At 37.7% G+C, this 27,419-nt stretch overlaps 1 protein-coding gene and 1 pseudogene across 6 annotated transcripts in view; one reads left to right on the forward strand and one right to left on the reverse strand.

The window, feature by feature from the left end:
* LOC118927283 (cyclic AMP-dependent transcription factor ATF-7) overlaps positions 1 to 27,419 on the reverse strand; it is a 104,882-nt gene that overhangs the window by 16,880 nt on the left and 60,583 nt on the right. For all 6 annotated transcript variants that reach the window (XR_008992019.1, XR_005030782.2, XM_036915292.2 and 3 more), the window contains exons 3-5: positions 9,090 to 9,186; positions 4,641 to 4,759; positions 208 to 345 (exon numbers count right to left, since the gene is read on the reverse strand). Coding sequence is in view for 4 of the 6 variants with exons in the window: in XM_036915292.2 (XP_036771187.1) it covers positions 208 to 345; positions 4,641 to 4,759; positions 9,090 to 9,186 (354 nt within the window). In the remaining 2 variants the exon portion in view is untranslated. The remainder of the gene's footprint in view (positions 1 to 207; positions 346 to 4,640; positions 4,760 to 9,089; positions 9,187 to 27,419) is intronic.
* On the forward strand, positions 507 to 1,765 carry LOC118927181 (serine/Arginine-related protein 53-like; annotated as a pseudogene).

Below are 27,419 nucleotides of genomic sequence, written 5' to 3' on the forward strand. Positions count from 1 at the left end.
TCATCTCCATACAGACTGAAAAGTGGAATTGCTGGATTAGAGCATAGGTATAATTTATGTAAGTATTTTATTTATAAGTATTTTAAACAGTTAACATTTATTTAAATATAATCAATCCTCCTGTATCACACACTATTTATACAACTAATGAATCAAAAGTGAACCTATCAATTAACACTTAGAGCGACTCTTGCTAGAGAGTTTTACCTTCTCCTTGAGTGGTGGGGAGCAGGGGCTAGAGGCAGGGCTGTCAGGTGGGGATGAGTCTACCTCCACTGGCTCTTCTTCTTTGATTTTGATGTCTGGTGTAGAAGGCATAGACATGTCAAGGGGCCCAGCAGCAGCCTGTTAAAAGAGAGAAATGAGCAGGAATGAGGAAGGTGGTGAGCTTAAACTGAAGCAAGTTCAGAGGACGCTGGTGGTGCCCAGATTTCAAGAAATGTTTTCCAGGTCTTGGGCCCTTGCGAGTGAACGTGAGATGTGAGGCCAAAGGCTGGTACCTAGAAATGGTACACCAGTCTTCAAATACCGAAGAAGAAAGCAGAAGAAAGAGAAAAAGAAACACCATAGACAGTTATCTTCAAGTAGTTTATCAGAAGTAGAACATACATCTGAAAGAAAGGTGGAAGGCAATCAAGGTCAACATCAAGATCTTGGTCCAGAGATCTTCAGCCTTGCTCACACTCTTATGATAGAGGATGCAGGCACTGATCAAGCAGTAGCTCTTCTTATGGCTCTAGAAGAAAACGAAGTTGAAGTTGTTCAAGTGGTCAAAGCAGATCCTATAGATTTCAGATGTCTAGGTAAAAAAGCAGAACAAGAAGGTCCAGTCACGGAAGAACCCTTAGTTGGTCTCAGGACAGAGAACGATGTAAAGGCAGAGATAAGGAGAAAAGAGAAAAGGAGAAGGAAAAAGGCCAAGACAAGGAACTACACAACCTCAAACATGGGGAATCTGGAAACATGAAAGATGGATTAGAACATCTGCCAGTGGCTGAACAGGCCAAAGCCAGACTACAGCTGGCTCCTGAAGCTGCTGCAAAAACTGATGAAGAAAAAAAAATAAATAAATGAAGAAGCAGCAAAGAGAAGACAGGAGAAAGACCAAGCCACCCTGGTAGAACCAGTAAAAAGAGTAAAAGAAACTGAAGTCGTTGAAAGTGATTCTTCTGTTCAGCAGATATTCAGGTCAAGTAAAGAAATCAAGAAGTCAGTGGGAACTACTGAAGTGCAGCCCCAGGACCAGCAGAGTCGTTGCTGACCCACCTGTCACGACAATGAAACAGACCCAGCAGCACCTACTGCCAGCAAGCACCAAGACAACAGTCCTCTGGCCCACCTGGACTTATTGGCTGAGAAAGCAGATGCTGAGGAAAAGTGGTTCAAGAGATTAAGTGGTCTCCAACAAGAAAGGCTAGTTGGGCAGTCATGTGTGAGTAATATACACATGGCTGAGTTAACAGTAACACTGGAAATTAAGGTTTTAAAATTTATTAACTCTTTACTTCTTAAAAGAATTAAGCTGATTATGTAAAAAGGTAATCTCATTTCACTCTTCTTTCATGTAGGATGGAATATTTGTTGATTTGAACTCAATCAAACATTGTGAATATTAAAATTAGTGTAAACTTCACAAATGCATGAAAATGTCATACTGTTAATAAAGCTAATCCTAAAACAACAACAAAAAAATGAGCACAGTGAATACCATGATTCCCTTCAGGTTGACTCTCTGTTTTTCCAGTTCAAAGAAGAGGGAATTTAGTTCAAAGTTCAGCCCTTGGTCAAAGCACTGAACTGCAAGTCAAAGGACTGTAGAACCTAGATTTTATGTACAACTCTGGTCAAACCATTTTAACTTCTCAGGGCTCCTGTCTCCCTAACTGTAAAATTGAGGTAACCCGCTTCACCATGGTTGAATGCTTATAAAGATTTGAAAGAAAAAACATACTTAGGATGCTTATACAGACCCTGAAAAGAAAAAGGAAAAAGACGTCATTTAAATCTATGCAAATATTATGACTTTTTCAGGAAAGTGAAATGATTCCTGAATCCAGTGTCTGCCTATTCACAACCAGCTCGGCTGGCCACTGGAGAGCTGTAATCACATTTTCTACCAACCAAAATGACTAGATTACCCAATTATCAAAAGCAAACTAAGACAAATTGGCTACTCAAGTACTGCTTGATGGTGATCTCACCCCCAAATCTGGTGCTAGAGGCTAGAAGCTAGGAAGATAGGGTTTTGGGGTAACAAAGAAAGGCAAGGCTGTTCACTTGATCAGTGAAAGAAATCAGAAGCTGGTCCTAGAAGCAGAACTGGAGAAAACCAGGAAGGAAAGTGAGTCCTTTTCTGGCAGTGATGCAATCATCTCACGAAACTGTGGGGACTTAAATAGCTTTGCAGGGAACAATAAACCATCTGAGATGACGGCCCTGACACTGCACACAACAGGAGGGCTGGCAGTGCACTTCAGTTTCATGACAAAGTGGATCCTTTGTTCTCTTCTTCCCATATCCTAGGCTGCTTGGTGAAGGGGGGATGCTGGTTATTAACTCTTCCCTTGCTACCTTACTCCCTAGAAACCTTCTTGATAGTTGCACAAACTTAAGACAATCTGGTGTCTATTATATTAAACAAGGTGGTAATGGTTCTTTCTCTCCAACATGATGGGGGTGAGCAACAGCAAAGATGGTTTAATTTCTTTTGTCATTTTTTTCTACACTACTAAGATATCAGGCCCAAATAGGCTAATTCTCAGATCCCTAAAGTCAGACGGTGGTAAGGAAGGAGAAACCTCTAGGTAAATCCAAATTTGAAAATCTCCTAAGGGCATCTTCTAGAAAAGCTGTGGTTCAGGGAAGTTCTGGGCTCATTAAACACTTCTGGAGATAATCTTATCCTGAGTCTGTGCCTTTCATCTGGGGGAGGTGAGAAGTGCCCCTGTAACAGGGGGGATGAAATACTAAGGTTGCCCAGTGAGTAAAAGCATGACTAACTATGAATGGCCTCCCAGAAATGACAACTGAGCTAAAATGGCAGTAGAAAAGACCTAAAGCTTTTCACGAGAAGCTTATTTTTGAATTTGTCTATGATGAGTTTGGTTTAAAATCCCTCACATCCTGGTAGAAACAATTTGACTGATTTGTTTTTGTGGGGAGAGAGAAATGATGGGGAGGATGAGGTAGGGAAGCTGTAAAATATTAATTATACCATGTAAGTGAAGCATCTGAGTGATGTGATCTGGGTCTCTAAAGAAAAAGGATGGTGAGAAGACTGGCTAGTTCAGCCATTTGAAAGCAGAACTACAAACAAATTCCTCTGGTTTTCTCAGCTTTCTTTTAGCTTGAAACAGCGTGAAAAGAAGCTCAAAGAACTTGGAAAGACCTCCAATCATGAGGACATTTTATCTCGCATTCCTGCAATTTAAGTGGATGGAAAAATCAGACAACTTTCTTGATTTACCTACTATTTCCCTCTCAGAAGGAAAGAACCCCCTGGACATTTTTTTTTAAACACCTTGACTTTCCTATATTCTGATGGGATTCTATGCCTCACTGCACCATGAAAATATGGGAGGTACAGGTGTTAATGTATGTTTGTTTTTCTGAATTATTTGGAACACAGACTTTAAATAACAACTAATAACCTAGAATTCCATTCTAAAGGAGAGTAAACTTTTGACGTTTTCAGTTTTCTTTTTCCTTAAAACCCCTTATTCATTGGGAATTATTTTTCTTTGAATCTGTTTCCTCTGGACTTCCAAATTAAAGGATTCTCTAGGGATCTGAAATATAAAGGCAAAATCAGAATCACAGCATCTCAGGATCTGAACTGATTCTAACATTTCAATCCTCTCTATAACATCCATGCTACGGGCCAGCATATAATTGAACACACTTTGTGACCGCTTCCATCTGCTGGTCCTACTTCTACCTCTGAGCCACACAGAATAAATTTAACCCCTCTTTTACATGAAAGGTCTTCAAATATTTGAAGACTGCAATTTTGTTCACACTAAATCTTCAATTTTCCAAGCAAAATTCCTCAATTCCTTTAAATGCTCCAGAAGCGACAAAATTTCTAGTTCTTTCACCCTCCTGGTTGATCTTCTTTGGAGGGCATTAAGAACATCCTTTGCTAAGTTTAATGTCTTGAATATTACTAGAAAGCTACTTGAAGGTAAAAGCCACATACACTGAAACAAAGAAGAATCAAAACTCAATAAATATTTGACTGGCTAACTAAATGAAAACATTCCAGGTGAGAAGTCTGATTAGCTCAGAAAAGAGTTGGATTTGGCAAAAGAGAAGTTATCTAAAAAAATATAGGTAATTTATAATCTCTTAACATTTCCAACATTTTCAGAACACAAATAATTAAAAAAAAATAGATTACTGAACTAATGCTCCACTGGTAAGGGCAAGGAGACTGATTTTTGGTGAAGACAGACTTGTATTGATCCATCATCTGGACCCCTAAAGACCTGGATGGCTTGAATAGGATTAATGGGTACTATCTGGTTCTATAGAACAAAGCCCATAATTTTGTGCTTTAACATTAAGCAAATTATCCTAGGGCATAATGAAAATAGCTTAGATCTGAGCACCAGTTTTTCAGCAAAAGTTCCACTTCTTGCCTTTTTTTCATCCTCATCTGCAGCTTTCTTCAATTCATGTTCAAAGGAGCTAGCTAGTTCATTGAAGAGCCCCACCTCCTCACAGTTCTTCAGGAATCTAGTTGGAGTAGGAGTTTGATCTGTAAACATGAAGAGAAAAGGAAAATATTTTAGTTTTGATTTGAAATTAAAACTTGAGAATATATAAAGAACACATTTTCATTCTATTTGGAGGGAGTCTGATAGGGCAAATGTAGGTGAAGGCAACTGCTAGGCCACCAGAGGGTGTCTGTGCTGTGTTGCCTCAAGGCCAGCAGAGGGAAGACAGAACAATGTTTTGTTGTGTGGCTATCCAAGTAACCACCTTTCTCCCAGAGGCTGGTTTCACCTCCCTCACCCCCAAACAAAACAAAACTACACCCTGGTAGAGTTTGTGAAATCTCCAGATTTGAAAATCAAGAACAATTAAGTGACATTTTCTTTTTCATCTTACTCCCTGCTAGGTCTGAAGTGAGCAGGTGTAAGCAGATGGATGTTAAAATCTGATGAGAAGAAACTGAGGATCAGATGGTTGAGCTTGCTTGCTAAAGCCACCAAAGAAGAAACGGTGCCTTGCCTTTCAATGATCACTAAGGTAAGGGTCTGTTACCTTCTGAAGGCATTCCAGGCAATCTAGGGGCTGCGGAACAAGACAGCAAGATCATGAGCTAGAAAAGCAATACTGCCAACAATAGAGCTCATTTCACAGAGACATGAGCCCAGAGCAAAAAACCAGAAACCAGGATATTTGGATTTAGATTTTCTAGCCAAAATAGCCTCTCAAGGGCTGCAGACATCTTTCTTCAACACAGTGCCTTAGCCCTTGGGAAGAGGAAGTCTCTTGGTAACCCCTGGGAACTTTTCAAGCAGCTTGAATTTTAGATTTGAGCTTCTCTCCTCCCATTCTGCCTTTCTAGTTTTTCTCTCTTAGGTCAGCTGAATGTTGTTCTCTGATCCTAACTCGACTATGATGGTTTTCCTTGACATGTTAGTCACCTCAGGGATTCATCTCATACCCAAACCACTAGATTGGATGGAACTATGTTTAAATAACATTTTAAGGAGTGAGATCAGTGGTTAAAATGGCTCCTTATAGCAGAATCAACTGAGAATAGTCCAGTGGGATTTTCCATGGAAACAACATAATTTTTAAAAATTTAAACAAAACCTCTTCTGAATCAGTGTTTGGAAAAGTCACCACTACCTCCCAAAATAGTTTTAAAAGGCTCTCTGGCAGCTTTTATTGGCCAACAATAAAGCCACTTTCCCTCCTTCCCTGGGTGAGTGGAGGTAATATCACCCTTTATGCTTAGTGAGTACTTCAGTAAGGGCACGCAGAAAGTCACAACTCAAGTGAAACAGGACGGGGCAGCTAAGGGCAATGGTAATGGCATAACAGAGCCTTTTGGCTTTCTGATCTGAGGCTCATGCAAACTTTTCCCATTCCCGAACAAACAACCAAACAGCCTAAAAATGTGTAAGAATATCCTTGGCCTGCTCTGATGCTTCCAAAAAAATCAACAAGTGTTTTCGGAATACTGTCTATCTGTTTTCGTGCTACATGCACACTTATGTGCAAATTTGGGGAAGGAGAGGGATAGGAATTTTTACCAAATATAAGACATGGCTCCTGCTCTAGAGAATTAAGAGAATGTTTTCTAGTTGAGGGAATAAGACTAATATAGATAGCATCAATAGTATATAAAAAATAGGTGCCATGTGGAGAAAATAAAATTGTTGTAGAAATTAAATACAGGCAAATTAATACCAGAGTAGCTAGGTTTCCTAAAGTGGGACTTGAGCTGCACCTTAAGGTATGGCTTTAGATGTAGACAGAAGATTAGATTTGGAAAATAAGAAGTGTAAGGCAGGTGAAAGCACAGAGAGAGGCAGGGTATGGGCACCATGTGCAGATGAGGATAAAAAGGTATGTCTAGGTCAAAAGATAATCATGTTAGGTATATAAGGTGTATCTAAAGTTGGGTTGATACCATGGGGCTAGGTTATGGAAAGCCTGAAAATCCAAGCATAAATAGCCTGAAAGTAAGAGAAAATAGGAGACTAATGACAGATTTTGAACAGAGCAAAAGAATGTAAGGAAGATTGGCTTTTTGGTAGAATGCAAGATGGACTGGAATGAGACATTAGTCCAGGAGTTCAGCTAGGAGACTATGGAGGAATCCAAGCATAATGAGGGTGGTGGCAGGAAGAACAGGAAGGAATAGAACAGACAGAATTTGTTTTTTTTTTTGAGAGGGCATCTCTCATATTTATTGATCAAATGGTTGTTAACAACAATAAAATTCTGTATAGGGGACTCAATGCACAGTCATTAATCAACCCCAAGCCTATATCTCAACAGTCTCCAATCTTCTGAAGCATAACAAATAAGTTCTTACACGGTGAACAAGGTCTTACATAGTGAATAAGTTCTTACATGGTGAACAGTGCAAGGGCAGTCATATCACAGAAACTTACAGTTTTGATCACGCATCATGAACTATAAACAATCAAGTCAGATATGATTATTCATTTGATTTTTATACTTGATTTATATGTGAGTCCCACATTTCTCCCTTATTATTATTATTTTTATTTTTTAATAAAATGCTGAAGTGGTAGGTAGCTGCAAGATAAAGGTAGAAAACATAATTTAGTGCTGTAAGGGGGCAAATGTAGATGATCAGGTGTGTGCCTATAGACTAAGTATTAATCTAAGCTAGACAAGGGCAACAAAACATCCACGGATGCAGAAGATTTCTCTCAAAACAGGGGGGGGTGAGGTTCTAAGCCTCCCCTCTGTTGGTCCCCAATTTCTCTCCTGATGGCCCCCCTGTGACTAGAACAGACAGAATTTGAAGAAACAATAAAACAACTCACTATTTTGAGAATACTGATATCACTGAACAACAGAGGAGAAGAAGTTGGTTTAGAGGACAAAGGGGTAAGTTCAGTCATTGACTTGATGATTTGAATGACAGAAAGACAGCCAAGTGAGCGTTCAAGGTGTTGGGATACATGTGAGACAAGAGGTCTTAATTTAGAGATATGAGAACTACCAGCCTAGCCAGGATGGCTGAAGTCATGTGCAATAGGATGAACACTCCAGAACAGAAAGCAAGGAACAGGAAAACACTTTCTCTCCTTGGGACTGTCCTGAATCAATTTCTCTCACCACTCCTGGAGACTCAGCTAGGCCTTTCCACCCATTTGGAATAACCTGTCCAACTTGATAACCTTGCCTTAAATTTACCTCTTTCATAAACCTTTCTCTGATTTATTCCATTTAATATTAATTATCTTAGTATTTGACTTCATAAACTTAAAGTGTTATATACATATGTTTATACTTTATCCACTCTTCCTGTAAGATATATATGTTCCAGACTTTCTTAAGGGTCATTAGTGGCAATGTCCCCACTCATGTCCTTTTCTAGAAATTAAAATCTATAAACTCCTAGCAAAGTGCCTGATACACAGAATAGATATTCATAAATATTTGCTGAATTAATAAGGAATAGGAGATCTGTAAGGGCAAGTCGCTTTCTTCATGCAAGTCTGGAGAGGATGTTCTCTCCTTTTCCATGTCTCAAGCAGCATTTTGGCTAATAGTACTTAGAGAAAGAGTGCCTTCCCTGAATTATTACTGATGTAATAACTGGCCCACTAAATCCCCTATTGGTTAAATATTGAGGTAACTTTGCTTAACTCAGGCTAAATCAGAACCATGCTGATGGTATCAAAATAAAAAGCCCACTTTGGTTTGTATATCTGCCTAGCTGTAAATGACACAACAGAACTGCTACATGGTTTGAGAGCATGAGCCCTTGAGAATGGCATATGTGAACAAGACAATGACTAAAACAACCAGTGAGTGGTTCCAGGTCACCCAAACTGGCTTAGAAAAGTCCCATTTACTAAATTGTCTTTTTGAGCTTTGGAAATGTGCTCTCAATGGTGTCTGTGTTCACAAGGAAAGTTGAATTTACGAACTGACAATCTGCCTGCTTGGGGAAAACTGATACCCGGTGGAAGAGAAGCAGCCAGGCTAGATTGGCTTTCTTGCTTCCTTTTGTTCACCCCTTCACTGTGGGTACAGGGAAATGTCAAAGGCGTCTTTTGTCTGTAAATATTCCAAAGTCTTAATGAAAAGAAGGCAAAGAGGGGATAGACTAAAAAAAGCTAAGACAAAACCAACCTCAACACACCTACCCTCAAAAACCGCAGACCCCAATCTTGTACTAAAAACAGAGTGGAAAGCACTATAGAAACTTGGGAGCTTCTAGTGTTTTTTTTTTCCTGATTAAATGCAGATCACATAAGGGCTCTTAATGGGAGAAGGGGAGTATAGCTCCCAGTACATCTGGTCCCTGGTATTAATCTTAACTGTCTGGTGATAGCAAGGCACGTGGCTTCTGGGGCAGCAAATACCTGCAATGATGACTGAGTCAGTTCGGGCTGGGCCAAATTTCAATGTCATCTCATGCTTGTGTTTATGAACTGCCAGGTGGTCCTCGTTTGTAAATCTCTGAAACGAAACAGAAACAGAGACGTGAAAAAAAAAATTAGTGATTCAGTGCCCTTTAAAAATGTCCTACCGAACATCCTGCAGCAAGGTTGGTCCCTTGGAAAGAGGGACTGGGGAGGGAATGGAAAGGAGAGAAAAACTGGAAGTGACAGAAAAGGAGAGGAGATAGACTAACAAAGAGAAAATGAAGAAGGAGAAAAAGAGGCACTAGAAAGCTGGGGGAGGGGAAAGGGAAGACCATGGCACCAACTGCTCCAAAATATCAGGTCCAAATGAGAAAGTAGACAGATTGCTGGTGAAGTGGGGTCCAGGCAGGAGGCTCCAAATGAGGAAAACATTAAGGCAAACTCGTGTCAAACAAGGGGAAAATAATTTTTAATAATAATAATAAAGACAGAAGAAGGGAAAGGCTGGGCACTCATCGGTCATCACAAAAATAGGAAATTCAGAATGAAGCTCTCCATGGTGGGGCTGAATTGGACTATTTATGAGGGGGCTAACAGGGAGATAAATTATGCAGGATTAGGAGAACCATTTAACTTCTTGGCCCCCACAGTGCTGCAGCAGGCACCTGCCCAGCTATTTGGCTCAGGGTTTTAATGAGCTAGGATGGAGCAGTAGAGGACAGAGGCCCAGTGGCCAGCAGTAATGGCACACATCAGCCCCATTGGCCAAATGCTGTCTCCCCTCGTCGGGCAACCCGCCTGGGCTCCATCAGCCATAAAGGGGCCACTGCGATGCTGCTAGCTATATAATGGTAGAATAAAAATGAAAGCAAAATTTTTTTGTTAGGGTAGGGAAAAACCCCGTAGGCAGGATGAGGATGAGGGAAGGGAAAAGGAGATGGTATAGAGATTTTATTTACTCAGGGGTTTGGGTGAAAGGGCAATGAAAAGGTGAGTTAGGTCTGCCTCAGTTTATGATTAAGTAAGACAGGGTTACTGGACAATAATTTATGCTCCTATCCCTTCTTTAGAAGGGGGAGGTGAAGGGAACAGAACAGCAGTAATTCAAAAGAATGCAATGCTCAAAATTCCCTTTGAGGCTGGCCAGACAACCCGCCTTCATTAAAGCATGCCTGCAACACAGTAACAGCTTGGATGCTGCAGTTTCCCAGAGCTCCTTCACCAGCAAGGCTCTGAAACATGCTTCTATTTGCCTTTTTGTTTCTAAAAACAATGACTGGTTAGTCCCTTCTTTTTACTCTCATTAGATACATGCACACTTCCCACCCAACACTACAGTATAGTCCTCTTTTCCACAATACATTTTTTTTTTTGGTATCATTAATCTACAATTACATGAGGAACATTATGTTTACTAGGCTCCCCCCTTCACCAAGTCCCCCCAAAACCCCCATTACAGTCACTGTCCATCAGCGTAGTAAGATGCTGTAAGAGTCACTACTTGTCTTCTCTGTCTTCCACAGCCCTCCCCGTGCCTCCCCCCACATTATACATGCTAATCATAATGCCCCCTTTCTTCCCCCCCTCACTTATCCCTCCCTTCCTACCCATCCTTCCCAGTCCCTTTCCCTTTGGTAACTGTTAGTCCATTCTTGGGTTCTGTGATTCTGCTGCTGTTTTGTTCCTTCAGTTTTTTCTTTGTTCTTATGCTCCACATATGAGTGAAATCATTCGGTACTTGTCTTTCTCCGCCTGGATTATTTCACTGAGCATAATACCCTCTAGCTCCATCCATGTTGTTGCAAATGGTAGGATTTGTTTTCTTCTTATGGCTGAATAATATTCCATTGTGTACATGCACCACATTTTCTTTATCCATTCATCTACTGATGGACACTTAGGTTGCTTCCATTTCTTGGCTATTGTAAATAGTGCTGCGATAAACATAGGGGTGCATATGTATTTTTCAAACTGGGCTGCTGCATTCTTAGGGTAAATTCCTAGGAGTGGAATTCCTGGGTCAAATGGTATTTCTATTTTGAGTTTTTGGAGGAACCTCCATACTGCTTTCCACAATGGTTGAACTAATTTACATTCCCACCAGCAGTGTAGGAGGGTTCCCCATTCTCCACAACCTCACCAACATTTGTTGTTGTTTATCTTTTGGATGTCCACAATACTTTTTGACTGTCAACCAAATAGACAGGAGTTGGCTCTAGCCCAGGTCCTGTTCAGTCAAGAAAACAACACTGAACTGTTAAGTTCTTTTATTTTACTTGAAAGCAGCTTTCCCCAAATTTGTTCTGAGCCCTATCACAACTAAAGCCAGCATAAGATCTAAAATGCTTCTAGGCTAGGCCTACAGGCCTGAAGGGCAAAGGAAATTTTCAATTAAAAATATGAAGAACCAAGAAGTAAAACAGTCAAAAGACTGCCTGAGTGGTTTCCAATGGATCTAGGACAAAACTGAGTAATGAATGGGAAAATTTAGCCAAGAACTTCAGTTTTCTCTGTTGTTGGTTAGCCCTAGGCAATTGTTTTCTGCCACAGATTTTTCCCCAAGAAGAAATGGGTGGAGGTGGGGGGTGGGGAAAGGAGGGAAGAGTCTATTAACTAGGGTTATGATATTTGTAGGTTAAACAAGTCACCATGGAGGGTCCGGGATTGCCAGGTATTCAATAAAAGAAAATGAGCAGGATCTAGTCTATAAGGGAGGAAAAAAACATTTTAGGGGACTAGGAAGAGTGGTGTATTAGGCAGGGGCATACATTTTCAAAATGTATTGTAACAATCTTTTTCAAAAAGTGTTTACAGGAAATTTCATGTAGGCAGCTTGAAAAATTTTGCACAATGTTCTAGGACTCAGAAGGATAAAGACTTCCAAGCAAAAGTCCTTTTCTACGATCAGAAATCGAGCTGCGAGAAAGACTGTAAACCTCAAATGTGGTTTTGCTCTGGATAGGACTGTTTGATATTTTAAAAGGCAACTCTGCTTCTGTTCTTGTTCTTGTTGCTCTCTGCTGCACACTCTCCACTCCCTTTCACACCACCCCATTCTTCCTTATTTTTTCCAAATCAAAAGCTGGGGTCTGAAGAGAACTGAAGGTAGCTGAAGGGATCTGTCACTCACCAGCATCTCAGAAGGTTTGATAACTGTGAACATACACAGGAAAAAAATTACATCTTTATTTTTCACTAAACTCTAACAAATTTAACGTTACTAATTTGTAATAGAAATCCTAATTTCATATCACATTACAGTTATTACAGATTATCTCCAAATATTCCAAATATCCTTTATATTATTGAAAAGAAAAACCATAGACCTAAAATGGAGTCACTTCTGGTAGGCCAAGTCCACCAAACCAGGGCTTGATATCTAACCTAACTGCAATTTCAACCTCCCTCCAAAATATAGTCAGTCAGGGATTTTCTGGTCAGCACCAATGAGGTAATTTATTACATGAGTCCTCTCCATTTGCCCCCTCCACAGAAGAACATGAGGTCATCTGCATGGTAAGACCCCCTGCTCTTCTCTGTAAGGAAAGATGACCTTGCCAGAAACAATCTCTGTTTGCTAAGAATTTCTTGACCCACCCTCCTTCCTATAAAAACTTTCCATTTTGCACAACTCCTCAGAGCATCTTGTTACTTTGATAGATGGGATGTTGCTCAACTCATGAATTACTTAATAAAGCCAATTAGATCTTCAAATTTACTTGCTTGAATTTTGTTTTTAACAATTCTCATCACTACTTTGAAATTATGGTAGTCACCAGACCTACCACTAGAACTTATTTAATGCATAAATAAAAAAGAACTTAAAGCACATTATAAAATATTTTAAAAACACCTTTGGTAACTGTATTTCAAAATAATTGGTTTATTTGATAAAATCCTATGTATTTTATTAATTTAAAAACATTCTGAGAAGGGGTTCACAGGCTTCAGCAAACTGCCAATGGGGATTATGATACAACAAAATTTAAGACTCCCTGACTAAATCAGGTAGTACCTTTCAGAGGAGAAGCCAAAAGGGCAGATTTTGAAGGAATAAGGCACTGGCCTGACTTGGTCCAGTCATCCCCCTCCCCCTATTTCTAACACAATTCTTGTCCGGCTAGCAGGCTAGCATAGGAGGGGGACATAAAAGTTTACTGAAGCTTTTTATCCAAGTGAACCTCAATCTGTGTATTATTTTCACTGTTCCTCACATTCTCTCTTATTAAGTTAACTCTTAAGAATTCTTGAGATCAGTTTTGAACTGCATGCTTAGAAAACCCATCCCTCTGAAAGCAACTTATCAATTACAACATCTAAAATTATTGTGATAAAAATTCTGACCTTATTAAAATATAGAGTATTCTACTGAATCAAAATGGGTGGAAGGGCTCCCAAAAAGGATTTCCTTTTTGAATTATAGCACATTAAAAAATTTAGCTCTCCCATTTGTTAATGCCCTTAATGTGTCTTTGTTCTTTGGTCTTATCTATGACTAAGGTTTTGGCAAAGAGCCACTCAGGGAGCACTCACTCTGGCTGTGGGATAAATAATGATAATTTTAAGTAACTGTGTAGATATTAACTAAGACAAAACAAGATTGGTATCATTCCAAATGGGATCTTAAGAATGTGAGTCATACTGGATCGGCAAGGTGGTTGGTTATATGCCTTCAGTGAGGGTTTAATGGTAACACGGGCCTAGAGTCTTATTTGCTTAAGTAAATGGATCAAGACAGTTTCTTGACACAAATGGGGGAGAAAAGTATTATGTGTTGATTTGCATCCTAAGTAGAGATGATACGATTTATTTAGATCTGCCCTATCCAATATGGTAGCCACTAGCCAATGTGTGAAAACTGAGCACCTGAGTCCGAAGTGAGATGTACTGTAAGTCAAAGCACACACTGGATTTTGAAAACTTAGTACAAAAAAAAAGGAAGAAGAATGTAAAATCTCATTAATTTTATGTTGATTACATGTTGAAATGATAATATTTTGGATATACTGGGTTAAATATATTATTAAAATTAATTTCACTTGTTCACTTTTCCTTTTTTATGTGGCTCCTAGAAAATTTTAAATCACATATGTGGCTTGACTTGCATTTATGGTTTGTATTATATTTCTTTTGGACAGCTCTGATCTAGATAATATGCTCAAAGATCCAATGGGAATTTTAAACATGTGCCAATCTTGAATCTTTCCCCTCAAACCCATTTTCTCTAAATGCAGTTTATACTATATGACAGTGGTTCTCAACCAGGCATAACTCTGTCCCCCAGAGGACATTTGGCAGTGTTTGGAGACATTTTTGCCTATCACAAGCAGGGGGAAGCTACTGGTTTCTAAAGGCTAGAGGCCTGGATGCTGATAAATATCTCATAATGCGCAAGACAGCTTTCCAAAACAAAGAATTATATATTTATCCAAAATGTCAATTGTGTCTCTATTGAGAAACCCTGCTACAGAGTAACAGGGAAAGAGAGAAACAAGAAAAAAGGCTGTTTTTAGTTTCTCCTGCCAAACTGCCAACACATGTTTTTGGATCTGAACCTTGGAAGGAAAAAAGCACATGCAGAAAACTCCCAACCTCACTTTATAAAATGGCTGATGTACTACAGATCTGCAAATAGTTAGGATAGGGAAATTAGGAGATGGAGACAAAAGGCACTGTAATTGGGAGAAGAACAAATTAAGTGGCATTCTCATGCACTGCCTTATTAGTAACAAAGAGATAAAACAGAAGAAGCAAATTGACTATTATGGCTACTTTTGATTTTTACTCTCCAATGGAGAAAAAAGAAGAAAGAAGATTTTCTTAGTTTCAAAAATGTTAAGAAACATAAAATGGAATGTCAGAATCTATGAGGAAGTCAATCTGAAAACTGGTATTAGTTGCAGAATAGGCAGGAAAAGTATAGTTTTTATTTAACAATGTTCCATAGGAGATCTTTGGTAAAAACACTTTCCATTTCTAGCAAGTTTCATTCTCATCCATCCTCCTGTGATAGGATAATCTGAAATCCTATCTACTAGCAAACTGACTAAACTAGTGGAGCTAAGTGAAGAGTTAGGGATGGTCTGAACAACAAAAACTGTGGTAACTATATATTATAGGAACATATCTCTGTGAAAAGAAGTCTTAGGATTTTTAATTTCTTAAAACTGATGTATAACATATAAAATCCACAGATATTCAGTGTACAGCTCAATGAATTCTATATAGCTATATGTCTGTGTAATCACAACCTAGATCAAGGTGTGAAATATTTCAGGCACCCCAGAAGGCCTCCTTATGCCCCCTTTTTCTTAAGCTTTTAGATTAAATAATATATAAAACACTTAGTGTAGTATATGGCATACAGTATGTATTGAGCTAGTTCTTTTCCTTTTTTAATCTCAAGGTACACAGATATTGTAGTAAAAATTAGCTTTTCTTTGCAGAGTAATTCTAAACACGTCAATATGTAGAGAGAATTCTTTCCCTAATCCTGTCAAGACTAGTCTGCCAGAAACTTTCTGAAATAGCAGCACTAAAAAGAACAGAAGAGAAGGCTCAGGGCAAATGAGAACTCAAGCTAAACTAGAGCTCAATTCTGCCTACCGAATTTGAGTCAGGCACAAACATATGGGCATCAGAAATGTATAATTTAAAGCTAAACCCTTGGTAAAGTATTGTGACCAATGAAATTCTGTGCAATATGCACTCAATCTCTAGCCAAATTCATTCCTGAAATGTTTTTGGCCACAACAGCTCATTTCCATGTGGATTTGCCTCACATTTTAAAATGCTCTTATATCCTGACCTATGATTAATTTACATCCTTTTCCTTGTTCTAGAAGAGTAGACTGGGGGAAGAAGACAAATCAGAACTCTTAAGTTATTAAGAAATGAGCCTTGAATGCCTAAACTATCAGGTAACAAGGAATTGAGTTTATATTTGCTACAGTCTGAAGTCATTTATGCTCAAACCTAACTATCCTCTTCTCCAATGTTTCTGGATTTGGCAGCACTTCTGGGAAAGAATAGTCTTCTTTTATTATAGTATCTGCACTTGGGCATATTTTGATGAAAGAAAACAGCATGAAAGAGCTGTAGAAAACCTGAAACTATGGGGAGCAAGCTCTACAATACAGTGATAATCAGTACTGAGCAGAGTGGAAAGAATTATTTATTTTTTTTGAACATTACTTAATCACTTCAATTGATCACATATTCTCAAAGAAGAAACTGGGAGATCTGCACAGTCTTGAGAAGACTTCGCACCCTCACTGCAGTGTTTCTATTCGCAATGCAGGATACATAAAGTTTGGGAAAGCAAGGAAAGGGAGAAGGGAAGGGACTAAATACACACACACCTCAAAGCCAACACAGCTTTCACTTGTACCTTAGTCAGTCCTAGGCTCCTGCTCTCTACTTCAAGATGCTGCTGTTTACCAAATGAGTCATACATCCTGCTTTGAATGCTTCATGGCTCTTGAATGAATCATTTCAAAGTACAGGAATGTTCAACAAATAAATAAAACCACAGCACCAGCAGCTCATAGGCTGCATGCATGAACAAGATAATTTACAGAGGAAAAATAAGAACAGGAAACTTCTTCCCAAAATAAGAGAAAATGTTGTCAGGGGAATGAAGAAAGAGGGGGGTGGGGGAACGCACCAAACTGTACCTAAGGTAATTCTTTTATATATGGATTGAGGAATTTTCTGTTTGGGGAAGGCTGTCTTTGAGAGTCTTATTCCGGCAACTGACTAAATTAGTCCATTGTAAAAAGGAGGAATTTTGAGAGCAGAGACATTATTTGATAGTTGGTCTAGCAGCGAAATCATCTGGAGGATTCAAGCTCCTCAAGAGCAAGGATCCTCTTAATTTGTTCTCCGAAGTATCCTAAGTACCTTTACACAGTAGGTACTTAATAAATATTTGTTCAATAAATGTCAACTAGCATCTCTCACTAAAATGCTACATAGCATCCCCAGTTTACAATCCAAATGTACAATGATGGAAGAATTTTCATCATTCATACCCAAAAGGAGAGTTGATGTTTTAAATACCAGTTCTTTCCTATAGAATTAGAGGCTGGGCCCAGTCAAGACCAAGAATACCCTAATGGGAGAAGCTTAGAATAAAAAACAAATAAAGCTGCAAAAATTAAGACAACAGGAAAAGGTCAGACTGGCAGCAAAGAAGATTTATATCATTGGGAAGAATTTTTTTACTCCAAGGGGGAGGGGTAAAATCCTTTCCAAAGGACATTTTAAAGGAATGTAAAATGCATTAGTTTTCTGGTTCTCTTGTATTTTTATGACTTTACTTTCTCCTGTTCTTCCACAAATGCTTTCTATCCAGGTCATTCTCTTTACTGATAGCAAAGTCTACTTGTTTTCAATTTTGTGCCTCCATGTAGTCTCCCTATTTTCAGATATGCCTTCCTCTATCCCTACTGTTTATCCAAATCCTACCATTTTTTCAAGGCCCAGTTGAAAATCCAATTGCTTTCTGAAAGCTTCCCTAATAACTCTAATCTTCAGTAGTCTATCCTTCCTGAACTTATATGGTACTTGAATGGTTTGTACCATATAATTTAAAAATTTTGTCTATATGGTCCATAGTTTTATTCTTTAAAGTAACTCTAAACCACTAGGGGGTTAAAAATATATCCTACACTTATTCTTTACTGTCCCTACCTGTCCCATCTTGGGACTTGGCCCAGTGGTAAGCACACAGTAGGTGTTCAATAAATTCCTGCTTCAGTGATTGGGTCAGGTTTTATATACTGGTATGAGAATAACCATTCAAAAACTTTGTAACCTTTGGATCCTAAAATGTTAACAGGGCACATTTTCAGAATGATCTGATGCCTTTCCAGCTCCATTTCCAAAGAATATTTCATTATGCAAGTAAGTGAGAATTAGTGTATCCTCCCCACTATTTTGTTAGATACCAGATTCCCTTTATTACGAAAAGGCATCTGGGCAATTTCAGTATGCTGGAGTTACGCTGCTGTTTTATGAAAGGACATTGGTGCCACCATGTCTTGTGGGTCAATTCACTTTCTTTGGGTATCTGATTCCATCACTGAAATTCACATTATTATCAACTAAAATGCTCTATGCAAAAAACATCAATTCATACACAGCAACCTTTTTCTTCTTTACTCCCCAAGCCACTAGTGGTAATTTTAACCACAACCTTCTAAGCATTTTCTTTCAGGACCGCAATTACTGAATTTTATAGGGCAGAATCTCAGCACCCCACAGGAGTCAAGCAGTGTCAGGAACTGGATTCCTCCTTTTATAAAGTGTCCCCTAGAGTATCTGACAAGAGGAAAATACAATCAAGTCAACAAACTAGTGGGGGTGGGGCAGAAAAAAGAATATTAAAATCATAGTCAACATTGAGTTGCCAGATCTTACTATGAACTGGAACTATTATCTATCTATTATTCTACATTATACAGACTAATGATACAAATACTCCTCTAAGTAGCAGAAGTTTTAAATATTCAGCCATACCTCATCACTTATTTTTATTTTGGTTCCTTGTTCCCTCCTCTTGTTTATGACAAATGTGTAAAACCATGAGCCTCACAGGTCGTACCCTATGACAAGTAAGTTGCAGATGCCCAAAAATCACCGCAGAAAGGAAACTGAAGGTCACATAGGCCAACTCCAACAGGGACTGGTAGTGTAGGAAAGATGGTGGCAAGTGTAATTTCTTATCAATTTAAGTTGGAAAAGGTAAGGTATTTTGTCTTTATATTACTTGATGGGATTGAGAAATATATACAATCTTACTTCAGGTTTCAATGTACTTAGCCAAAGTCCCAATCACCTCAACTTCTTCTTCTATGGGATTTCCTAGTATCAAAGTAAAGCAGTAAGTATAAAACTTTTCTTTTTTTACTGTGGTAAAATAAGTTTAACATAAAATTACCATCTAACCATTTTTAAGTGTACAGTTCAATGGTACTAAATATATTCACACTGTTGTGCAACCATCACCACCATCCATCCCCATAGCTGTTTTCATTTTGTAGAATACTCTATACCCACTAAACAGTAACTCCCTATTGTCCCCAATCCTAGCCTCTGGCAATCACCATTATACTTGTCTGTGTGATTCTAACTACTCTAAGTAATTCATGTAAGTGGAATCATACAGTATTTGTCTTTTTGTGACTTATTTCATTTAGCATGTCTTCAAGGTTCATCCATGTCATAGCATATTGCAGAATTTCCTTTTTAAGGCTGAATATCTCATTGTACATATTTACCACATTTTGTTATTCACTCATTAGTAGGCTGCTTTCATGTTTTAGTTATGGTGAATAACAATGCTATGAATATAGATGTACAAATATCTCTTTAAGATCCCAATTTCAATTCTTTTGGGTGTATATCAATTGCTGGATCATATGATAAGTTTTTTTTTTTTAAGGAACTGCCATATTTTCCACAGTGACTATACCATTTTATATTCCCACCAACAGTGCAGAAGGGTTCCAATTTTTCCATTCTTGCCAACATTTGTGATTTTTTTTTTTTGTACTAGCCATCCTAATGGGTGTGAAATGGTATTTGTACTTTTGATTTGCATTTCCCTAATAATCGCGATGTTGAGCATCTTTTTGTGTGCCCATTGGCCACTTATACATCTTCTTTAAGGAAATGTCTATTCAAGTCCTTTGCCTATTTTTGAATCAGTTTTTTTTTTTTTGTTATTGTTACTGAGTTTTAGAAGTTATATATTCTGGATACTAATCTCTTATCAGATAAATGATTTGCAAATATCTCCTCTTATTCTGCGGGTTTTTTACTCTGTGGATAGTGTCTTTTAATATATAAAATAAAAATTTTTAATGAAGTTCCATTTGTTTATTTTTTCTCTACTTTGGTTGTCATATCCTAGAAATTACTGTCAAATACAATGTCATGAAGCTTCTGGCTTATGTGTTCTTCTAAGAGTTTTCTTGTTTTAGGTCCTTGATCCATTTTTGAGTTAGTTTTTGTACATGGTGTTAGGGAAGAGTTTAACTTCATTTTGTTGCATGTAGAGATCCAATTTTCCTAGCAACATTTCTTGAAAAGACTGTCCTTTTCCCATTGAATCGTCTTGGCACCTCTGTCAAAAACCATTTGACCATATATGTGAGGAAGTATTTCTGGGATTTCTATTCTACTCCATTGGTTTACATCTGTTTTTATGCCAATACCACAATGTTTTTATTACTATATCTTTATAGTAAGTTTTGAAATCAGAAAGTGTAAGTCCTTCAGATTTGTTTTTTTCAAGATTATCTTGGCCATTCAGGGTCCCTTGTGATTCCATATGAATTTTCAGATGGGTTTTTCTATTAGTACAAAAAATGCCACTGAGATTCTGATAGGGATTGTACTGAATCTGTAATCACTTTGGGTAGTACTGACATTTTAACAATATTAAGTCTTCTGAATTTCCTTTTATTTATGTCTTCTTCAACTTCTTTCAGCAATGTTTTGTAGTTTTAATTGTACAAGTCTTTCACCTCCTTGGTTAACTCCTAAGTATTTTATTGTTCTGATGTTATTGTAAATGGAATTGCTTTTTAAATTTTCTTTCCAGATTGTTCATTATTCATATATAGAAATGCAACTGATTTCTGTGTGTTGACTTTGTATTCTGCTACTTTAGAGTTTTCTATATATAAAAATCATTGCACAGTAAGATCAAGCAAAAATAATTTTACTTCTTTTCCAATTTGGATGTCTTCTTTCTCTTTGTCTTGCCTAACTACTCTCATGAGAACTTCCAGTACTATGTTGAACAGAAGTGGTGAAAACTGGAGTCCTTGACTTGTACCTGATCTTAGAGGAAAAGCTTTCAGTCTTTCACCATTGAGTATGACATTCACTGTCGGTTTTCCAAAATACATGGCTTTTATTATTTTGATGTAGTTTCTTTCTATTCCTATTTTGTTGAATGTTTTTACCATAAAAGAGTGTTGAATTTTGTCAAATGTTTTCTTCTGCATCAAGTGAGGTGATTGTGTTCTTTTCCCCTTCATTTTGTTAATGTGGTATATTACATTGATTGATTTTTGTATGTTGAACCATCTTTGCATTCTAGGAACAAACCCGGCTTGGTCATGATTTATTCCTTTTAATATGTGGCTGAATTCTGTTTGCTAGTATCTTGTTGAGGATGTTTACATAAATGTTCATAAAGAAACACTGGTCTATAGTTTTCTTTATCTGGCTATGGCATCAGGCTTATGCTGGCCTCATAGAATGAGTTAGGAAGTGTTCCCTCCTCTTCGATTTTTGGGAAAATTTGAGAAGGATTGTTATTAGTTTTTTAAATGTTTACTAGAATTCGCCAGTGAAACCATCAGGTCCAGGTCACAGTACTCTCTCATAATCATTTTATTTTTAGAATTGGTAGTAATTCATTTTCTGATTATAGTAATTTGAGTCTTTTCTTTTTTTTTTCTTAGTCCATCTAGCTAAAAGTGTCAATTTTGTTGCTCATTTCAAAGAACCAACTTTTGATTTCACTGATTTTCTCTATTATTTAACATTCTCCATTTTGTTTATTTCTGCTCTAATCTTTATTATTTCCTTTCTTCCACTAGCTTTGGGTTTAGCTTGTCTTTTTTCTAGTTCCTTAAGTTATAAAGTTAGGTTGCCAATTTGAGATCTTTCTTGTTTTTTAATGTAAGCATTTATAGCTATAAATTTCTCCTTTAGTACTGCTTTCACTGGATCATATAAGATTTTATATGCTTTTTGTTTTCATTCATCTCTAAGTATTTTCTAATTTCCCTTGTAATTTCTTCTTTGATTCATTGGTTGTTTAAAAGTGTATTGCTTAATTCCCACAACTTTGTGAATTTTTGTTTTACTTTTGATTCCTAACTTCTCCCTACTGTGGTCAGAGAAGGTACCTTTTTATCACATCTCTCTCTTAAAATCTATTAAGACTTAATTTGTGGCCTAACATGTGGTCTATCCTGGAAAACATCTGTGCACTTAAAACGAATGTGTATACTATTGTTGGCTAGAGTGTTCTATATATGTCTGTTAGATCTAGTTGGTTTATTGTGTTAAGTCTTCTATTTCCTTACCTTCGGTCTAGTTGTTTATCCATTATTGTGAGTAGGGGATTGAAGTACCAAACTATTATTGTAGAACTGTCTTTTTCTTCCCTCAATTCTGTCAGCTTTTGCCTCATATATTTTGATGGTTTGTCATTAGGTGTGTAAATATTTATAACTGTTATATCTTCTTGCTGTATTTAATCTTCTATTAATATATAATGCCCTCCTACACTGCTGGTGGGAATGTAAATTGGTTCAGCCATTGTGGAAAGCAATATGGAGGTTCCTCAAAAAACTAAAAACAGAAATACTGTTTGACCCAGTAATTCCAATCCTAGGAATTTACCCAAAGAAAAACAAAAACAAGATCCCTGATTCAAAAAGACACATGCAACCCTATGTTTATGGCTGCACTATTTATGATAACCAAGATATGGAAGCAACCTAAGTGTCCATCAGTAGATGAATGGATAAAGATGTGGTACGTATTACTGAGCCATAAATAGAAAAATCCTACCATTTGGAACACGGATAGATCTAGAGGGTACTATGCTCAGTGAAATAAGCCATGTGGAGAAAGACAAATGCCAAATGACTTCACTCATTTATGGAGTATAAAAAAAAAAGCAAAACTGAAGGAACAAAATAGCCGCAGACTCACAGACACCAAGAAGGGACTAGTGGCTGCCAAAAAGGAGGGACTGGGGAGAGTGGGTGGTGAGGGAGAAGAGGATTAAAGGGCACTATGATTCACAATCACAATATAGGTGGGTCACAGGGAAAGCAGTACAGCACAGAGAAAACAATTAATGACTCTATAACACCTTACTATACTGATAGACAGTGACTGCAATAGAGGGGGTGAGGACTTGATAATATGGGTGAATGTTGAAACTACTGTGTTATGTGAAACCATCATAAGATTGTATATCAATGATACTTTAATAAAAAGTATATACATAATGTCCTTGTCTCTTGTGACCTATTTTGGTCTAAAATCGATTTATTCTGCTATTAGTATAGCTACCATTGATCTCTTTTAGTTACTATTTGCATGGAACATCTCTTTCTGTCCATTCACTTTAAACTTGTTTGTGTCTTCTGAGTATCAAGTGAGTTTCTCATAGACAGCATACAGTTGGATCTTGTGTTTCTATCCATTCTGCCAACCTCTTTTGATTGGAAAGTTTAATCCATTTCCATTTAAAATAATTACTGATAAGGACAGGATTTCTGTCATTTTGTTATTTGTCTTCTATATGCTTTTCCCCCTTATTTCCTGTTTTTTTAATGACTTCTTTTGGGATTAGATTTTTTTATAGCAGAGAAGTTTAAATTTCAAATTTCCTCTTCTGCATATTCTATACCTATTTTCTCTGTGGTTTTCATGGGTATTACATTTAATATTCTAAAGTTGTAACACTCTAATTTGAATTTACACCATCTTAACTTCAGCAACATACAAAGCTCTGCTTCTTTAAAGCTCCATCCCCACCTCTTTTGGTTGCTGATGTTACAAAATTACATCTTTATACACTGTGAGCCCTAAAACATAAACTAATAATTCTTTTAAATGCAATAGTTTCTTAAAACTATACAGAAAATAAAATTTGGAGTTACAAACCGAAGTTACAGTAATACTAGCTTTTACACTAATATATTTTTTCTTTAAATGTATGTCTCTTAAATCATGTAGCAAAAAGTACAGTACATACCATTCTTATAATTATACTAGCTTTATAACTGCCCATATACCTTTCTTGAGAGTTTAATTCTTTCCTGTGACTGTGAGTTACTGTCTATTATCATTTCATTTCACCTTGTAGGGCTCTCCTAAACATTTCTTTCAGGACAGGACAAGACAAGTGGTCATGAACTCCCTCAGCTTTTGTTTATCTGGGAATGTCTTAATTTCTCCCTCATTTTTGAAGAGAAGTTTTGCTAGATATAGGATTCTTCACTGACAGTTTTCTGTTTTTTTTAGCACTTTGTATTTATTGGCCCATTGTCTTCTTGCCTCCAAAGTTTCTGATCAGAAATCAGATGTTATTGAGGATCCCTTGTGATGATTTACTTCTCTCTTGCTACTTTTAAGGTTGTCTTTTTTTAAATTGAAGTATCATTGATATACAATCTTATATTAGCTTCAAGTATACAACTCAGTGGTTCAAGTTACCCATATTATTAAATCCTCAGCCCCACTAGTGCAGTTCCTGTCAACACATACAGGAAGATGTTATGGGATCATTGACTATATTCTCCATGCTGTATTACTATCCCTGTAACCAACTTATATTATGATTGAGAATTTTTGTGCCCCTTTAATCCCTCCCCCGCCCCACCCAACCATCAGTCACTTCTCAGTGTCTATGAGTTTACTGCTCTTTTGTTCATTTTCTTTTTTGTTTTTATACTCCACAAATAAGTGAAATCATATGGTATTTGTCTTTCTCCACCTGGTTAATTTCACTTAGCATAATACCTTTTAGGTCCATCCGTGTTGTTGCAAATGGCAGGATTTTTTAAATGGATGAATAATATTCTATAGTGCATATGGTACCACTTCTTCTTTATCCATTCATCTATTGATGGACATTTAGGTTGCTTCCATAACTTGGCTATTGTAAATAATTCTGTAATAAACATAGGGGTACACTTATCTTTTTGAATCAGGGATTTTCTTTTCTTTGGGTGGAATTTTCTAGAAGTGGAATTACTGGGTCATATGGTATTTCTATTTTTAGTTTTTTGAGGAAACTCTATACTGCTTTCCACAGTGGCTGTATCAATTTACATTTCCACCCACAGTATAGGAGGGTTCTGGTTCCCTTTCTCTACATCCTTATCGACACTTGCTATTTCTTGTCTTTTGGACAGTGGCCATTCTAACTGGTATGAGGTGATATCCCACTGCAGTTTTGATTTGCATTTTCCTGATGATTAGGGATGTGGAGCATCTTTTCACGTGCTTGTTGGCCATCTGTGTATCTTCTTTGAAGAAATGTCTGTCCAGGCCCTATGCCCATTTTTTAATTGGGTTATTTGCTCTTTTGGTATTGAGGTATATGAGTTCTTTATATATTTTCGATGTTAACCCCTTCTCAGATAAATCATTTATTAATATAGTATCCCATATTGTAGGTTGCCTTTTGTTCTGTTGATGGTATCCTTTGCTGTACATTAAGATTGCTGGTTTAATGTAGTCCCACTTCTTCTTTTTATTTTCTTTCCCTTGCCCCAGGAGATATGACCAGGAAAAAATTGCTCATGCTTATGTTCGAGAACTCTGTTATCTTTTGAAAGTTTGTTTATAATGTGTCTTGGTGTGGGGCTCTGAGTTCTTGGAGTTACTTGGAATTTGCTGAGCTTGTTGCATGTTTATAGTCATATCTTTCATCAAATTTGGAAAGTGTTCAGTCATTATTTCCTCAAATATTCTCTCTGTCCATTCCCTTTCTCTCTCTTCTTCTGGGACTTCCACTGTATATATGTTGGTCCACTTGATGGTATCCTACAGGTTCTTTAAGCTCTCCTTGCTTTTCTTCAATCTTTTTACTTTTTGTTCCTTACACTTGATAATTTCAATTCTTCCATCTTCTAGTTCATGGATTCTTTCTTCTGCCTGTTCAAGTCTATCTTTGAATCCCTCTAGTGAATTTTTCATTTCAGTTATATTTTTTAGTTCCAGAATTTTTTTTGTTTTCTATTTCCTTACTGATGTTTCTATTTTGTTCACACATGGTTTTCTTTTCTTTCTCCATGTCTTCCTTTCTTTGAGCATCTTTAAGACAGCGGTTTTACAGCCTTTGTCTAGTAGATCTGCCATCAGGTCTCTTTCAGGGACAGTTTCTGTTCATTTATTTTTTCTTTGAATGGCTCATTTTTGTCTGACTTGTAATTTTCTGTTGAACACTGGACATCTGAATCTAACAAAGTGGTAACTATGGATATCAGAATCTCCTCCTTCCTCAGAGTTTGCTGATTTTCATTATTGTTTTTGTGTTTCTGATTGTTGTGGGAGGGGGTCTCTGTGCCAAGGATCAGCCTGAGGTGTAAATTTTATGCCTTCTCAGGTCTTTTCTGAGCCTTTCCCTGGGCATATGCAGTCACTTTCTAGTTTTCCCATATCTAGTTGTTTCTGAATGTTCTACTCTTTAATGTCTGGCTCCTGAAAGGGGAAAAAGTGGAAAATGAATGGGAGAAAAAGGGTACAGACCCTTTAAATTCCTTCAAGTCACTTAAGCCAGAGGGAGAGAGGCTTGCAACAATGAGGGTAGGTTTAACAGAATTGGCTACCAGCCTCTGTCTACATTTCTTATGATCAGAAGCAACAATCAAGAACTGTAGCACAAATCTGGTATTTCCAGGACAGGGTCCTTTTTCCCCTTCTGGCTCCCACATGCTGTGTGCAAGTTGCTCCAAAACACATGCACAGTTATCTGGCATATGCCTGGGGGTAGGGGCTGGACAGCTGCTACTGTGCTGAGCTGAAATTGACTGAAATTAACCACAACTTACCCTCCAATCCTTCCACCTGAAGTTAAGCCTTCAACAGACTGAAGAGTTCATAGCTTCATCAGATAGATTTTTGGCAGTGCAATTGTTGCCTAGGTAGGGAGATAGATTCTTGGTACTTCCTACTCTGCCACCTTCCCAGAATCCTTCTCTTTCTCTTTTTAATGTTCTCTTGTGACTTTTTTCAGTAAGGCCATCAACTAAATTCTGTCCACTGACTTTAAAACTAGAAATCTGTATGGCTTATCAGGCCTCCTTGGTCCTGAAAAGACTGTTTCATTTAATGCCTTACATACTGGATTGGGGAAGTGGACAGTGGGACACAGAAAGGGAAGAGGCAATAGGTTTGAGGAAGACCCTATTGGTTTAAACCCAACCTCCATTCCCAATCCTCCTCCCTTGCTTGCCTCACCACTATAAAGGCTGAAAAGCCAGGTACTCATTTTCCCAGTCCTCTGTGCAGCTAAGATTCAACGTGTCACACAGTTTAAGTCAATGAGACACAGAAATCCACTGGGGTTGGGGTAGGAGACCACGCTTCTGGGAAAGCTTCTGTTCCTGTATAGAAGGGAAAACCAGAAGAGAAAAGTTCCTGCTACTCCTCTTTCCTTCTTCTTCCTCTGACAGTGAGGCAACAAACTTGAGACTAAAAGATAAAAGCTAAAAATGGCAGAAGAGAGAGGCAGAAAGAACCTAGGTCCTCAATAACCTTGTTTAGCTGCTCAAA

Source organism: Manis pentadactyla, chromosome 10 (genome assembly GCF_030020395.1).
Source record: "Manis pentadactyla isolate mManPen7 chromosome 10, mManPen7.hap1, whole genome shotgun sequence".
In the NCBI taxonomy this organism is placed as follows: Eukaryota; Metazoa; Chordata; class Mammalia; order Pholidota; family Manidae; genus Manis; species Manis pentadactyla.